General features: G+C 35.8%; 1 protein-coding gene across 1 annotated transcript; it reads left to right on the top strand.

The window, feature by feature from the left end:
• The first annotated feature begins 272 nt into the window (after positions 1–272).
• Positions 273–18278, top strand: LOC102956131 (olfactory receptor 1440-like). The gene is given in 5 exon segments (XM_042958740.1): positions 273–1038; positions 16570–16672; positions 16674–17257; positions 17260–17421; positions 17424–18278. Coding segments are annotated over 5 exon segments (1752 nt in total). The 3' UTR covers positions 17561–18278.
• Positions 18279–18550: the final 272 nt, after the last annotated feature.

Raw genomic sequence — 18550 nt, 5'->3', positions numbered from 1 at the left:
CTTTTTTTAAAGTGGTCAATTTTTAAATATCTCTTTTAATTTTCATGAGACGTCATGGAATAACTGAGAACCTGAAGCACTTTTTAAAAGGTAATTCCTGACACTTTAAGATGAAAAGGTGGGGTCTTTTCTTCAGGAAAGTGAAGCATTGCTTCTTTCCCAGTTCTCAGTAGAGGAGCGAATGACATATATGAGCAATGTAATTCTGTCATTTCACCTGAGTCAGCAGTGCATTCTCTTCTCTCTTTCCTGATTCTAGAAGCACCAAGCAAATGGTTGGGGGAGGAAATATTACAGAGGTCACTTATTTCATCCTTTTGGGATTCTCTGATTTCCCCAGAATCCTAGCAGTGCTCTTTGTTGTATTCCTGCTCATCTACATTATGACTCTGACTTGGAACTTGTGCCTCATCATCTTAATAAGGATGGACTCTCACCTCCACACACCCATGTACTTCTTCCTCAGTAATCTGTCCTTCATGGATATCTGCTATGTGACCTCCACAGCCCCCAAGAGGCTCTCCAGCTTTTTCCAAGAGCAGCAGACTATCACCTTTGTGGGTTGCGCCGTTCAATACTTTGTTTTTTCAATCATGGGACTGAGTGAGTCTTGTCTCATGACAGCCATGGCTTATGACCGATATGCCGCCATTTGTAATCCTCTTCTCTATTCATCAGTCATGTCACCCACCCTCTGTATTCGGATGGTGCTGGGGTCCTATCTGGCTGGACTCTCTGCTTCTGTATCCCTGTTGTGTGCCATACTTCAGCTTCACTTCTGTGGGCCTAATGTCATCAACCACTTCTTCTGTGACATGCCCCAGTTGTTAGTCCTGTCCTGCACTGACACTTTCTTTGTGCAACTCTTGACTGCTATATTAACAGTGATCTTTGGGATAACAAATGCCTTCATCATCATGATATCCTATGGCTATATTGTCATCTCCATCATGAAGATCACTTCAGCTAAAGGCAGGTCCAAGGCTTTCAACACCTGTGCTTCTCATCTGACAGCAGTGTCCCTCTTCTATACCTCAGGTATGTTTGTCTATTTGAGTTCCAGCTCTGGTGGCTCCTCCAGTTTTGACAGATTTGCATCAGTGTTCTACACTGTGGTTATCCCCATGTTGAATCCCTTGATTTACAGTATGAGGAACAAGGAAATCAAAGATGCCTTGAAGAGGCTGCAAAAGAAGAAATGTTCCTGCTGAGGTCCTGTCCAGATTTGTCCCATCAGAAACCTTAAAACAATATGCACATGAATGAAATATAACAAAATATATACTATCTTTGTATAAAGAAAGCTTAATTTGACACAGATAATATGCCAAATGGGCTGACAAGTGACTTGATTCCATACAAACACAGTACATTTAAGTCCTGGAATTTCATACTTTTGCCCTACATGAATAGTGACCTCACTTATAAGTAATCTGCAAGTATTTGTAAAATTTTAAGGTTTAGAAACCTGTCACTTTTTGCTTCGGAGATTGAGCCCTGTTCAGTCTCAAACCTCTGATTGTAAAAGAGTGATACCTGACAGATGCCCCCAGGAATGTAGAAGCCTGTCTCCCAAATATTTTGATGCAGTGTAATCAAGACATGATGGTGATTGATGTTTATTCTGGTTTCTGACCATAATGGGAGAGAATAGAGAAAGGGGATGTGCCTTTGAAAAGAAACGAAACTATACAATTAGCCAGTTGTGTCTTCTGGGAAGAGCAGTCTGAGATAGCTAATGTTTGTCTAAGGCCTTTTTCAGGGCTAATCATCTATTAAGATTTGGTCACATTACCAGGTGTAATCTAATGAAGCGGGGGGTGATTTGAATCATAAAGAGTAATGGAATGAAGGATGTGGTCCCTTCAGTAGCATTTATTTATGAGTTTGATGTTTTAATTCTTGAATCTTGTGTCCAATGTGGATTTCTGGGGGGAGATGCTGTGCAAAATTCATGTCAACTAATAGCAATTTCTGATACTGTAGGACTCAAACCTCTTTCCCCCATTAAATCTGGAAAATTTGCCCTGTTGACATAGGCAATGGGATCACACTACCAAATTGTTCTGGTATTTTAAGCATCTGTTCAAATTTGGTGTGAGGAGATTTGTGTGAGAATTCATTGTAATAATATAGTTACTGAATGTTCAATGTTTGCAGAGACTAAGAACAAATATAGAAGGTGGTATACACTCTTTGCTATTGTGTGTGTTCAATATTTTATGTCCTAGATTTTTGGTTGTATGGGTGATACAGTGGATGGAGTAGGTGGTCAGAGTTACTCTAATACTTATATTTTCCAGGAGTACTCAAGGGTCAGGAGAGGAAATAGATAGCAATAGGCAGGGTTCTCAACCCTGGCTAGTTTGTGTTGTCTGAAGGAGGAAATAAAACATTTGGTCCTAGAAGCCTGGTTAAAAAGAGGAACAAGATGGGTCCCAACACTGACTGTTGATTTGCCAGATTGCTTAGACATTAACCAAATGATAAAAACTAAATGCCATTACATTTATATATTATTCTTAGAGATTTAATGGGTTCTTTATGAATGCTTTTTCTCAATTTTAATTAGTCACATGAATTATTCTTTTTAACTAAAAACTTTGAGTGAAGAAGTATTTAAAGCTTTTGCCAAATCTTCCATGAGTTTACATTTGGGGAGGATTGAGAGAAGGGGAATCTCTAGGAGAGAGTGTGGGGGCTTATCCCATGCTAAGGAAACTGTAATATGAACAAAGGATGTTTGGCCCCCCAATCCAGGTAGAGGTATATTCTTGAAGCACTGCTCTTTATATATGTGTAAGAATGTATGGGAGGTCTGTTGCTAAGGTTCTGTGAAGCCTTCCTTAAGAGACAAAACTCTGCTAGATGTTAAAGGAAGATATTTCCATAATACTGCACAGATCTCCCTCTTGACCGGTTCAGATGAGCTCAGGGAGGTGATGAATAAGAGCTGCTGATGGTAACTGGAAGTTAACCTTCTGGGAGCTGCTGTGGATGGGTGAGGTTCCCAGGAGCTTCTATCTTCCAAGAAATGCCTTAATCAGCTATTGTTGAGAAACATTAGCTATGGGTACTGATGGGAAATTCCTTTAAGTATTATTTTAAAGAAAAAACCTGGGGAAAATAAAACATAGTTACCCAGACTTGTCCCTGAAGAACAGTTAGACCAATGGTATATACCCAGATTCTACTCTTAGTAATTAGTAATTGCATAGACATTTAGCCATGTAATATCTCATGGGAACAGTCAATCTGCAAGCCCTCACTAAGCATTTGCTAGATACATACATCAAGGTGGGTGGTAAGGATGAAAAGAGAATTAGAAAAGCTTCCTGTCCTCATATCTAGTTAGGAAACAGACCCATACATAAAATAATAAATTCTACATATTTAGGCATAGTTCAATGCAAGGTGATTAAAATAGACCCACAGACTAAGGGATATGAAAAGAATAAGAATTCATATGGGTTATTAGGGAGTCAGTGGAAAGTTGGGTCAAAAGGAAGAGCTTGACCTCATTTTGCAGGATTTATTTCACAAAAGAGAAGAGAATTCCCTTTAGTCAGAGTAAGTTGCAAAGTAGAGTGTTGAATGTGCAGAAGGGTATCATTGGGAGCCATGGACCATAAAGATGAAAAGCTGAGCATGAATTTTAGCATAAAGACTCAGAATTTCACTTTGTATTTAGTCAAGAGTCAAAGAGCCTAAATAATTGAGACTCTAGGGGTTGATAGTTTCTACTAATTATTATAATTGACCTCTTGGCCCAAATAATCTTCCTTAAATGATCCTAATAATCTTTCTAAGGTACTGAATGTGTTTTTTTCCAAATAATTTCAGTGATGTTCTATTATTAATACTGTATAAAGATCAAACCCATTATTCATTAGAGTTGTTTTAGAAAGACTATTTAGACCAAGAGATCAGTTAATGAGTAGAAGTTTGAGCCCCAAGAAATTATGGTAAGCTGATTTTGAATCTCACATGCTCACATACACTGATAAGATTTAAAGAATAGAGGAGAATCAGAGCCTTGGCAGTGGACAGGACTCATTTGAGACATGCATATGGTTCACTTAATAGATCTCCAGTCTCCAGACTTTTAGATTACTCTGAGGTACATAGCTGAGTCTGTGCACATCAAGATGAAAATTTAGTTTTTAACCCTCTGGGGGATGAATGATTAGAATTGTGCTTCTGGATGCACAATCTAGGAGAACACATTTGGTATTTGAATGACACTAGGTAGGATTAGAGTTAAGAAAATAAAAGTTACATAATATCATTTTATAATTTATTATTGCCAAGACCAATGTCAAAGGGTTTCTTCCTCATGTTTTCTTCTAAGTGTTTTATGACTTCTTCTAAGTCATATGTTTAAGATTCTAATCCCTCTAATTAAAATTCTAATTAATTTTTGTGGGTGGTGTAAGTTAGGAGTCCACTTTTTTTCTGTATGTGGTTATCCAGTTTTCTAGCACCATTTGTCAAACAGACTATCCTTTCTACATTAAGTATTCTTTCCTCCTATGTCAAATATTAGTACGTGGGGGCTCATTTCTTGATATTCTGTTCTGTTCCATTAGTCTATGTATCTATTTTTATGTCCATACTGATTATTATAGCTTTGTAGTATAGTTTGAAATTAGGAAGTGGGATGCCTCAAAGAACAAACTGGCTTTGTTCTTTGTCAGGATTGCTTTGGCTAGTGTGTGTGTGTGTGTGTGTGTGTGTGTGTGTGTGTATGTGGTTCCATAAAAATGTTAGGATCTTTTTCTGTTTCTTTGAAAAATGCCATTGGAATTATGATAGGGATTGCACTGAATCTATTGATGGCTTTGGTTAGTGTGGTTATTTTAACAATTTTAATTCTTCTGATTCATGAACATGGGATATTATTCCATTCATTTGTGTTCTTTTCAATTTCTTTCATCAATGTCTTGTAGTTTTCATTGTATAGATCTTTCACTTCCTTGGCTAAATTTATTCCTAAAAATTTTATTGATTTTTGATGCAACTGTGAATGGGATAGTTTCCTTTACCTCTTTTCCAGATGTTTTGTTGTCGGTGTATGGAAAAACAAATGATTTCTGTATGTTGATTTTCTATCTGCAACTTTACTGAATTCATTGGTTACTTCTAATAGCGTTTTGGTTGACTCTATGATTTTCTATATATAAGTTCAAATCATTTGCAAATAGAAACAGTTCTACTTCTTCCTTTCCTATTTGTATGCTTTAGACTTCTTTATCTTGCCTGATTGCTCTAGCTAGGGCTCCAGTGCTATGTTGAATAAGAGTGGTGAGAGTGGGCAGTCTTTTCTTGTTCCTGGTCTTAGTGAAAAAGCTCCCAGTCTTTCACCATTGAGTATGATGTCAGTTGTAGGTTTGTCATATATGGCCATTATTATGTTGAGGTATGTTCCTTCTATACCCAATTTGTTGAGAGTTTTTATCACAAAAGGATGTTGTGTTTTGTCAAACGCACTTTCTTCATCTATTGAGAGGAGCATATGATTTTGTCTTTTGTTTTATTAATGATGTGTCACATTTATTTGTGTTTGTTGAACCATCCTTGCACCCCAGGGATAAAATCCAGTGCTGATCACAGCACATGATTTTTAAAAATATATTGTTGAATTTGGTTTGCTACTATTTTATTGAGAATTTTTGCATCTACATTCATGAGGGTTATTGACCTACATTTTTTTTCTTTTCTTGTAGTGTCTTTATCTGGCATTGGTATCAGGGTAATGCTGGTTTAACAAAAATAGTTTGTAAGTGTTCCCTTCTCTTCGATTTTAGGGAAGATTTTGAGAAAAATTTTTATTCACTTTCTTGAAATATTTGGCAAAATTTACCAGAGAATCGAATTTTCTGTATTGGGAGGTTTTTGATTACTTTCCTTACCCAAGCATAGAGGCCCTGCCTCACTATTCTGGTACTGCAGGAGAGAAATAGGTTAACACAACTAAGCTAGACAGGTACTCACTCACCATTCTTCCTTTGACCCTTTGGAGAAATTATTGCTGGTTAGTTCAATCCCGTGTTATGTTGCCTTTTTGGGGGGATTAACACTGGCCTAGTTCCTCTTACTGTCTCCAGTGGATTCAAATTCAGCTTTTTCCCTCCAATGAGTGCTGAAATATTTCTTTGTGAATGTTGGACTTCCATAAATCCTCTCATCTGTGGGTGTCTGCCCAAGCCAACCACTCATGGTTTTCCCCAACCATGGCCCAGAGGGGTTGGGGCTGGCTTTTTTTTTTTTTTTTTTTTTTTTTTTGGTTCTGCAGCCCACACTAAGGTTTGTCTGCCTATTACCTGATGAACAGGTGGGAAAGATTCCTCCCAGGATCCTTGGCAGATGGTGCTGGATCCCACAACTCCCCAAAAAAGTACTTTTGTTCATAGATAGATGCTGATTTTAATTGTTAAAAAAGAGAGAAAAAAGAAACTGTCTTACGTCACAATGAAACTGACATTACTCCCTTAAGTAATTTTGTAATTTTTTTAAAATGGAAAATGTATTGTATTTTAAAAAATGCAACTATTGGAGGGTTCTAGATAAGAGGGTAGGTTTTACACTGATATCTTGGTCATTCCCAATACATTCCCAACAAAATGACTTGCAAAAGTTGCAAATAATGAATCGTCTTTATTACTACTGGAAATTAGCGATAATAAGAGTCCACATGCCAGGAGATTTGAGAAATTTCTAATGTCACTGTACTGATTAGATTAAAGGTGTTGTTTGGAAGTAAGTGAGGGAGAAGCTTTGATAATTCACTGACCTCTTCTACTTGGAATAGTACTAAATGAATTTGAGCTGAGTAATCAGGAGAACTTCAACAACAAAAACAAGCAAAAAGCAAAACAATTGACTAATGACACCCAAACAGAAAAAGACATTTACAAAGATGGGGTGTGTGTGTGTGTGTGAGTTAAACTCACTTCTTAAAGAGGAAAAGACCCCAAAACACTACCTATTAGACAAATAAAAGTTCAGTTGTCTCACTGGGTTAAAAGAATATCCAGCCACCATGATATTCTGTTTATTTAAAGATGCTCCTAAAGGCAAATGACTCAGAATAATTAAATACAAGATGGTGGGGGAACATATAGATAGCATACAGAAACAACAACTAAATGAGTAGCAATATTAGTTTAAGCAAAGTAGAATTTAAGAGAAAGAGTGAACTAATTCAAGTATTGACCAGAAAACCCAATTCATAATGACGTAATAAAACAACTGCATTGACTAACAGACACAAAACATGCAAAGTTAAATGTGAAAAATGCAAAAATAAAGTTATGGTACCACAATTAAAATTCCATGAATTTTATGTCCAATCAATTTTAAGATCTAGAGTTGACAAAAATTGAATTTAAACATATGGTATTTAAAAGCATTAGTGATAGATTTAAAATGACTATTGTAAATACATGTCTTCTTTTCCAGGTTTGTAAAACTTTAAAAAAGGAATCTAGAACTAGGTAACAGAATAAAATCTCAATAAATTTCTGACAGTAGAAATCAGGTAGATAACCTTATCTGATCACAAGGGTATTAAGAAAAAGTAAAGCAAAATCCATTCACTTTGTGTGATAGATTGAATTGTTAACCCCAAATTTCAAGGCTCCCTGCATCTACAGTCTTGTCATGGGTAGAGTGCATTTTCTTGTCTTCACCTTGGGCTTGCCATGTGGTTTGCTTTAGCTGACAGAAGTGACAGAGTGCTTGTTCTCATCATTGGCCTTAGGGCCTTGTGTGTTTTCACTTGCTTCTTTGTGCTTCTGTCATTGCTATGAGAAAAACACGTTCTGGGTGTCTGTTGGTCCTAGGGAAAGGAACACATGGGTCAGAGCTATCTCAGCCAAGCTCATCCTAGACCAGCCAACTTCAGAGGAGTCACCCATTTAATAAGCCTCCCCTAGACTGGCTGAATCTCAGCCAACCTGCAGCTGACCTGAAGTGGCAATAAATGAATGTTGCCGTAAACACTGAGTTTTAGGGTGATTTGTTATGCAGCAAGAGTGAAACAGTATATTTTGTAATTGGAAATTAAATTTCTCCTGAGCCAAACACTTGGATTCAAACCCAGGCTCTGTCACTCACCAGCTGTGTAATGTGGGGCAAGTAACATAATCTTTCTGTGCCTCAGTTTTCTCATCTGTAAAACAGGGATATTCTATATATCTTGTTAGATTGTTTGGAAGGAGTAAGTGAGTTGATATTTGTCAAGAACTCAGAAGAGTACCCTGGCACATGATAAACACTATATATGTGTCAGGTATTGTTATTTATGAATGCTATGTTCAAGAAATTTAAGTTTAAATTAGCTAAATTCTGTTAGACCAACTTTACAGATGAGGAAACCGAGGCCAGAGGAATTAAGAACCAAAGCTAGTAAGTGAAGGGGTAAGAACTCAAACTCAGGATTGCAGATATCAAAGCCTTTTCTCTGTACAAGGTGTCAAATAATACACAAGGAAAATATGAGTAAAATATAATAGTACTTAATTGATGCAGCCAATGAAAAAATCAGAGGTAATCTTTTGAAAAGAAATAAAAGTAACAAAGGTTGTAATTGAAAGAATTGGAAAAAGAATATCAATACAAACAGCAAGGAAAACAGGAGGAAAAATAAAAACAGAAATATGTTGGGAAAAGAAAACAATAAATTTATAACTAAGTTTGGCAGATAGGTCTTCAAGTAGATAGATAAAATATACAGGTTTATAGGAGAGGAGAATGGTGGTAGAGTAGGGGGACCCTAGACTCACCAAACACAACTAGATAACTATCAAATCATCCTAAATACCTCAGAAATAGATCTGAAGACTGACAGATCAAGCTCCACAACTAAAGGGAGAGAAGAGGCTACATTGAAAAAGGTTTAATTAAGTTAAACCATATTCTGTCAGCTCTTCCAGTTTTCAGAAGAATCTTGTATTTCTGTTCATCATAACAAAAAATCATTCTTAAATCCAAAAACAAACAAAACAAAACAAATGAACAAAGGGAAAAAGAGAGAGAGAGGCAAACCAAGAAACAGACTCTTAATTATAGAGAACAAACTGATGGTTACCAGAGGGGAGGTCGGTGGTGGGATGGGTGAAATAGGTGGGGGGCGGGGGGGGTGGTTTAAGGAGAGCACTTGTTGTGATGAGCACCGGGTGATGTATGGAAGTGTTGAATCATTACATTGTACTGAAACTAATATTATGTTGTATGTTAACTAACTGGACTTTAGTAAAAATTTTTAAAAATGTATACAGGCTTACAGCATATTTTGGAAGAAAACAGGCATCCAAATTTAGAGAAAGAACTAAGTAAGAAAGAAAATTTAAAAGCAACTTAAACTAATCACCTCTATTTTGTGAACATTGGACTTGGTTGGGTGGCCTGCCTGATTCTCTGTAGCAGAGAAACCCACTGGAGGTGAAACACCGGTTCCTTCAAGCTCTCAGTTAGTCATGATCATCACAGTAGCTGAAGTGTATACGTTTATCTGGTTTTGACCTTCTCACCATACAAAGAATACAAACCATTGATTCCACTTAACACAGGATGAAAATGAAGCTCAACTGACAAATTTAGCAAAAAACACACCCTGAACAGGTAATGGTTTAATCTCTCTCTCAATGAATTTCTTCATTTTTATTAAAGACAATCAAGTCTTGCTCTTAGTGTGAAATAAAGAAATCACAGTAAATTGTGACTATTCTCCTACAAAGCAAAGGAATTTGGTAGTTTAAAAATCTCTGTGTGGTAAACATAAGAGACTCATAAATATGGAGAACAAACTGAGGGTTGCTGGAGGGGTTGTGGGAGGGGGGATGGGCTAAAGGGGTAAGGGGCATTAAGGAATCTACTCCTGAAATCACTGCTGCACTATATACTAACTAACTTGGATGTAAATTTAAAAAAAATTTTTAAATAAATAAATAAATAAATAATGAAATAAAAGAAAAATAAATAAGTAAAATCTCCGTGTGGTATAATGGAAATGTACACATTTTCATTAGCTTTTGAAATATTGATAATGCCTTTCTATTGCCATTTTTGTAGGCACTGGAAATTGATAAACTTGTATGATTTTATGACTCTTTTAGCTAATTCACTTTATCTGAACCAGTTAAAACATGAGTTATATGGATTGTATCTTTTTAAAGAAAAATGTCTTAAATTTCCTCCTAATAGTCAACACAAAATATTCCCACTAAAAATTTATAAATATGTCAGCTAATGCATTATGAAGAAAATGATATCACCTATGCTACTGCCATCCAGAGATAACCACTGCTATTATCTTCATGTAAATACTTTGGAAATTTTTCTTACATGTGCCTGTATATAGAGTTGTGTAAGTTTTATTTTTCAATATGCATTGTTCTGTAACCTGATTTTTCCACTTATTTTATCTTGGATATTTTTATTATCAATAAATACATGTTTACATTGTCATTTCAAATGACTGAAATATGATGCATTCGTGTATCCTGTAACCATAATTGCCATGGTTGTTTTAACTGAATGAAATGCTATCACTAGTATGTTATTTTTTAAAAAAACCTTTGCTGTTTCATTTTCATATTCTGGTAGATTTTTTTCTTCATTAAGGGCTAATGGATACTGTGTTCTCTGAGATTTTTTATGGTGGAAAATATTTTCGTGTGGCCTTAATATTGGAATGACAGTTTGGTTATAAAAGGAGATGAGTTTTGTAAATACTGCTCCACAGCCTTTTGATGTTCAGTGTTATTGTGGAGAAGTCCAGGGCCAATCTGATGTTTTCCCCTACAGGTAACTTGGTATTTTTCTTTTCCCTCGATGTCCAAAGGATTCCTTTTTTATCACTGAAGTCCTGTTACTTCACCAGGAGATGACTTGGTGTTGATCATTATGTATTAACTTTTCCCCAGATAAGATATGTACATTCAATCTCTAAGTCTAACCTCATTAAATTTTAGGCTAATATTACCGAATTATTTTTGAGCGCTTTTCCTATTTCATTATTTTTCTACTGTTAATGACATATAAGTGACGCATAACATTGTGTAAGTTTAAGGTGTACAGTGTGAAGATTTGATACATGCATATATTGTGAAAAGACCACAGTGTTAAACACGTCTATCCGCTCATGTAATGACCTTTGTTTTTATGGTGAAAACATTTAAGATCTACCCTCTTAGCAACTTTCAAGTATATAATAGAGTATTATTAACTATAATCACCATACTATATAGTCTTCTATACCCAATTTGTTGAGGATTTTTATCATAACAGTAATGAATTTTGTCAAATGCTTTTCCTGCATCTATTGAGATGATCATGTGATTGTTATCTCTTTAATTAGTGTGATGTGTCACATTTATTGATTGATATATATGTTGAATCATCCTTGCACCAGGATGAATCCCACTTGGTCATGGTGTATGATCCTTTTAATATGCTGTTGGGTTTGGTTTGCCGATATTTTGTTGAGAACTTTTGCATCTATTCATCAGAGATATTGCTATGGTTTTCTTTTCTTGTAATGTCCCCATCTGGCTTTGGTTTTGGGGATATGCTGGTCTCATATAATGAGTTTGGGAGTGTTTCTTCCTCTTGTGCTTTGTGAGTTTGAGAAGAATTGGTATTAATTCCTCTTGAAATGTTTGGTAAAATTCACCCATAAAGTAATTTGGTCCTTGTCTTTTATTTGTGGAGGTGCTTTTGATCACTGCTTTAATCTCCTTAGTCATTATTCATCTTTAAGGTTCTCTGTTTCTTCATGATTCACTCTTGGTAGTGAGTGTGTTTATGGGAATTGATCCATTTATTCTAGATTTCCTAATTTTCTGTCATATAATTGTTTATAGTAGTCTCTTATGGTCCTTTGTATTTCTGTATTATCAATTGTAATGTCTCCTTTTTCATTTGATTTTATTTGAGTCTTCTTTCTTTTTTCTTACTTAATCCAACTAAAGATTTGTCAATTTTGTTTATCTTTTTATAAAACCAGCTCTTAGGGGTGCCTGGGTGGCTCGGTCGGTTACACGTCCGACTTCAGCTCAGGTCGTGATCTCACAGTCTGTGAGTTCGAGCCCCGCCATCACGCTCTGTGCTGACAGCTCAGAGCCTGGAGCCTGTTTCAGATTCTGTGTCTCCCTCTCTCTCTGCCCCTCCCCTGTTCATGCTCTGTCTCTCTCTGTCTCAAAAATAAATAAACGTTAAAAAAATTAAAAAAAAAAAAAAGATAAAACCAGCTCTTAATTTTGTTGATCTTTTTTGTTGTTTTTCTAGTGTCCATTTTATTTATTTTTGCTCTGATCTTTGTTATTTCCTTCCTTTGGCTAACTTTAGGCTTAGTATGCACCTTTTTTTTTTCCTGGTTCCTTGAGGTGTAAATTTAGATTATTTATTTCAGAAATTTTTTCTTAATGTAGGCATTTATTTCTATAAACTTCCTCTTAGAACTTCTTTTGCTTTATCCCATAGTTTGGTATGCTGTGTTTCCATTTCCATTTAATGTATTTTTCATTTCTCTTGATTTCTTCTTTGACCATTGATTGTTTAATTGTGCTGTTTAATTTCCACATATTTTTTATTTTTCCAGCTTTCTTCCTATTTTTGATTTTTAGTTTCATATCATTGTTGTTGGAAAATATATTTGATATGATTTCAGTCATATTATATTTGTTATGACTTGTTTTGTGGCCTAAGGACATCCTAGGGAATGTTTCATGTGTGCTTGAGAAGAATGTGTGTTCTTTTGCTGTTGGATATTCTGTATATGGCAGTTCGGTCCATTTGGTCTAAAGTATATTTCAAGTCCATTGTTTCCTTGTTGAGTTTTAGTATGGAATGACCTGTCTTTTGTTTAAAGTGGAGTACTGTTTTTTGTCTGTTATTCCTTTCAGTTCTGATAGTATTGGCTTAATACATACTTAGGTGCTCTGATGGTGGGTGCATATGTATTTATTATTGTTATATCCTCTTGATAAATTAAACCATTATCATTATATAATGACCTTCATTGTTTCTTGTAACAGTTTTTGCCCTAAAGTCTATTTTGTTTGATATAAGTATAGCTACCTCTGGTCTATTTTCATTTTCATTGAACAAAATAACCTTCCAATGGAATGAAAGATATTCTATTGCATGAAATATCTTTTTCCAGCCCTTTTCTTTGAGGCTTTGTGTGTCCTTAAACCTGAAGTGAATCTCATTAGGCAGTATATGGTTGGGTCTTTTTATTTATTTATTTTTAAATCCATTCAGCCACTCTGTGCCTTTTGATTGGAGCATTTAGTCCATTTACATTTAAAGTAATTATTGGTAGGTAAGAACTTGCTAATGACATTTTATTGATTGTTTTATGGCTGTTTCAAAGTTCCCTTGCTCCTTTCTTCTTCTTCTCTGTCTTTCTTTGTGAACTGATAATTTTCCATAGTGGCATGCTTTTGCTTCTCTTTATCTTTTATGCATATACTGTAGGATTTTGCTTTATGGCTATAATGTGGCTTTACATAAAACATCTTATGGTTATAATAGTCTATTTTATGCAGATAACAACTTTGATTATACAAAATCTACCCTTATATTTCTCCCCTTTCACCTGTTATGGTTTTGATGTCCCAAGTTACCTCTTTTTATACTATGTATCCATTACCAAATTACTGCAGCAATAGTTATTTTTTTTAATACTTTTGTCCTTTGACCTTTATACTGGCATTAAGTTAAGGTGAAGATCTACACTTACATGGATTTTTTTCAATGGTTTATAATGGTTTAACGCACCATTATATTACAGTATTAGAGTGCTGTGAATTTGGCTATATACTTACCATTGTCAGTGTGTTGTCTATTTTCATGTAACTTGTTAGTACCCTTTCCTTTCAGCTTGAAGAATTTTCCATACTTCTTGTAAGGCAGGTCTAGTGGTGATGTACCACTTCAGCTTTTGTTTGCTTTGGAAAGTTTTTATTTCTTCTTCATTTATGAAGGACGACTCTGCTGGGTAAAGTATTCTTGGTTGGCATATTTTTTTCTTTTATCACCTTGAATATAGTATACCAGTCTTCCCTGGCCTGCAAAGTTCTGTTGAGAAATCTGCTGATAGTTCACTTGTATGTGAGGATTTTTTCTCAGTTATTGCTTTTAAATTTCTTTTTGTGTGTGTTTGATTTGAGACAGTTTAAATATAATGTATCAGAGAAGATAACTTTAGGTTAAAATTTGGGGGGACTACATGAGCTTCTTGAAGTTGATTGTCCAAATCTCTTCCTAGATTTGGGAAATTCTTAGCCATTATTTATGTAAATGAGCTCTCATCCCCTTTCTCCCTCTCTTCTCTTAGAGTCTGATAATTCACAGAATGTTTCTCTTAATGGTATCCCATAATCCATATAGGTATTTTTTCACTTCTTTTCATACTTTTCTCTTCATTTTCCTCTGACTGGATGATTTCAAAGGACTGTCTTCTACTTAACAGATTCTTTCTTCTGCTTGAGCCAATCTTATAATGATACTCTCCATAGCATTTTTCATTTCATTCATTGTATTCTTCAACTCCAAAATTTCTCTTAGGTTCTTTTTTTAAATGATTTTTCTTTTTCCATTAAATTTCTCATTTTGTTTGTGTATTGTTTGCCTGATCTCTTTTTGTGTTTTCTCATATAGCTCAACTGAGCTTCCTTAAAGCAACTATTTTGAATTCTTATTATGCATATTACAGATCTATATTTCTTTAGGGGCAGTTACTAGAAAATTATTGTGTTCCTTTGGTGGTGTTATGTTTCCTTGCTTTTTCATGTTCCTTGAAGATTTGCATTGATGTCATTGCATTTAAAGGAGTTGTCTCCTTCAGGCTTTACCAACTGGCTTTAGGAGACAAATATCTTTTGTCAGCCCTGGTAGGGATTCTGAAGTTTTCTCAGACTTCTTCTATGCATATTCTTGCTCCACATTTCTTGTTTCCTCTTGAGACAGAACTCTTAAGATTGTATGTTTTCTCTTTATCCTTCAAAGCGAGGATGGATGCCCACAGCTGCCCTTTTGCTTTCCTCAGAGCACTCCTAAACACTCAGATTTGTGAGGCTTCTCCCAGACCCACAGCCAGGTGGTTTTCTACGTGTTCTCACTAGCCATATATGAGTCTGCTTGCTCTTTACTCATATTTACAGATGTTCATATTTCTTAAAATTTGTGCACCTTATTTCTATTCTGATAAGTCCAATTGATCTAAAGCCATTTTTGGTGTGCTTCTGCTAATATTTTGTTAACTCTCATATACTTACATACTTAGTGATTTTTTACTTTGAGCTATTAATTTTCTTGGAATTGCATCTATGAAAATACTTTGAACTCTGAAATGAAGGTGGGTTTCTCCAGAGAGCACTTTCATCTGCTTCTGTCAGGTATCTAGGACAGAGCTATTCAAATTGAGGTACATGGACTGGTGCCAGTTTGCAAATGACAGCAAGATAAGATTTCCCCAGAATGTAAATCAACTACAGCATTATGCATATTGTTTCCTTCATCTATCATTTATTTCATAGCAATACTTTCAGTGAAACTGTGAATTGATTTATAATGTACCACAAGCTCCTTATCTCATATCTGACTGTGACAAGTGATTTATGGACTAACTATATTGAATTGCATTAGCCTATTGAATTGACTATATTGAGTATCTCTTTAAACTCAGTTCCCATTTGAGGTTTTTCAGGTATTTCAAGTAGTGTGAAATTGGACTGCACTAGGCATTCCAGTGTTAACTACCTTATAGTTATGAATTTCTTTGAGGAGATTAAAATAACTCCATCCTTTCTATTCAATGCCAAGTTTTAGACATACAACTTTCTTTGCATTATTGTGGTATAATGGTTGTTTGAATTTTTACTTTTGTATTAATGGTATATTCCTTTGGGTGCACCCACCTTATATGGGAATCTCTTGATCGGGTCCTTATTCCCGATCCCTGAGTCCCATGAAGCTAAAAAATATCTATGCTCATTTGTCTCAGTTTGACAAATGACTGCAGTCCCAAACCAGGTTAACTGTTGTGCTACCTTGCTGTGTTCTTTTTCATTTAGTGTTTGTTTTGAATAGTATTTGCCTTTAAAGAAAACCAACTAGTTGATGCATTTGAGCAAATTTATAAAATATTTTATCCAGCATTTTTAGTTGCTAGTTCGGGCAGTTAGTCCTCCATGTATGATCTCAAGATAATGTTTAGTTTCTTTTTTGAACTCTTTCATAAGTTTCATTTGCTCCACTTCCCCCTAATTCATCCATCGTCAATGGGGTATGTGTCTCTAGATACATTGTTTTTTAATTGTAGGTTAAGATCTACACTTATATGGATTTTTTTTCAATATAGGTTAATAAAAATATTCCTAAAAAATAAAGAAATAAAAATATGTATGGGGAGTTTCTTTTTCTTTTTTTCTTGTTATATTGTTTACAAGGCAATTACTTAAAGTGCAGGGCTGAATAGCTAAGTAACACCATGTATTTACTTTTAATAGCCTGAAGATACTGGAATAATAAGAAATTCCTTTTGTTATTTCCCTTCAGTTCTCAGAAACACCATGGCAGTGGGTGAAGGAAGAAACAGCACCACAATTACCAGGTTTATCCTATTGGGATACTCTGAATCTCCAAAACTTGAAGTCATCCTTTTTCCTAGGCATCTCCCTCGTGATAGTGTTCTGCAATGTCAACCTCATCACTCTGATCAAGATGGACTCCTACCTGCACACACCCATGTATTTCTTTATCAATAAACTTGCCTTCTTAGATATTTGTTATGTTTCCTCCACAGCTTCCAAGACGCTCTCAGATTTCTTCAAGAAGCAGAAATACATCTCCTTTGTAGGGGGCACCATGCAGTACTTCTTCTTTACCCTGAGTCTGACTGAGTGCTTTTTCTTAGTAGCTATGGCTTGTGACCGATATGCTGCCATTTGTAAGCCTCTGTTCTACACCGCCATCATATCTCCCACCCTCTGTGTGCAGATGGTTGTGAGATCTCGTGTAACTGGATTCTTTGGCTCATTTATCCAACTGTGTGCCTTATTTCAGCCTCATTTCTGTGGGCCAAATGTCATCAGCCATTTCTTTTGTGATCTTCCCCAGCTGCTGATCATATTCTGCTCTGACACCTTTTCCTTTCAAATCGGGACCTCTGTGCTCACAGTGATCTTTGGATTCACATCTGTCTTGGTTATCATGATATTCTATGGTTATATTGCTGCCACCATTCTGAGATCACTTCATCTGAAGGCAGGTCCAAGGCCTTCAACTTCTGTGCTTCTCACCTGATAGCTGTGACTCTCTTTTATGGCTCACACACCTTAGTCTATTTGTGCCCTACTTCTGATGATTTTCTGAGCCAAAACAAGCTGACCTCCGTTGTATACACTGTGGTGATTTAAATCTATTGATCTGCAACCTAAGGAACACGGAAATCAAAGATGCCTTAAACAGATGGGAAAAGAGAATATTTTCATGGAATTATTGGTGCCTTTTAGGGCTTAGGACACAAAATACGCAGAATAGTGTATGAAAAACAGCTATAATAGTACTTACAAGCCTTGTAATATATTGTGTAACTTTTCACAAATATCTGCTTTCCCTCTATTCCCTGAGAGAGGATTGTATTTCATCCCTTTGAAGTCAGGTTTGGGCATGTGACTTGTTATGGCAAATGAAAATGTGAACAGATGTGACATATCCCACTTCTAGGTAGAGATTATATATGTGTGATTTTTTACCTTTTTTATTCCCAGTGGTCTAGTCAGTGGCTGACTTGTAAGGAATAAGATGGTGGTGCAAGAGAAGAGCCCCCAGCTGACATAAGAGAAACTTGTATTGTTAGCAAAAAATAAGTCTGTTTTGGATTATTTGCTACTGTAACATACTCAGTCCATCATAACTGTTACAGAAATCTGTACAGGTGGTAGTATGCTATTAAAAAAATCAGTGTTAACATTTGTAAGTTTCTTTAGGGCCAGGAAATAGGTGTTAAGCAATATATTATTGACAACTGGGAGGATAGTAATTTATGTTTGGCACAATAAAACATTTGGTACGACGGCACTTGTGATAACTTTGAAGGGAGATTATGTGGCAAAATGGAATGCTTGTAGCATGAATTGGTTGCTGTTAGATGAATTTAACAAGGTTCTACCAGAATGAGAAAAGCTCACAAGACAACTGGCCAGTTTGCAAGGAAGAAATGCAAGAGAATATAGAGAGTCAAGAAATTTGGAGACTTGAGAGGAGCTAAGATGGCAGTCTAAGTAGGAGGACCCTAGGCTTGTCTCATCCCTCAAACACAGCTAGATAACTATCAAATTATTCTGAATACCCAAGAAATCAACCTGAGGACTGACAGAACAAACTGCAGAAGAGGCTACATAGAGGGAGGGAGGAAGTGCAGAGACATGGTTTGGGGAAGAAACAGATCATGGGTGCTGCAGAGAGGAGGGAGCCCAGGTCACAGAGAAGGGTGAGAGAGAGAGAGAGGAGCACATAGGGGGATGCACAAAGAGAA

The sequence above is a fragment of the Panthera tigris genome, chromosome D1 (assembly GCF_018350195.1).
Source record: "Panthera tigris isolate Pti1 chromosome D1, P.tigris_Pti1_mat1.1, whole genome shotgun sequence".
In the NCBI taxonomy this organism is placed as follows: Eukaryota; Metazoa; Chordata; class Mammalia; order Carnivora; family Felidae; genus Panthera; species Panthera tigris.
Note: the sequence above shows the minus strand (reverse complement) of the source record. Positions and strands in the feature narration are given on the sequence as shown.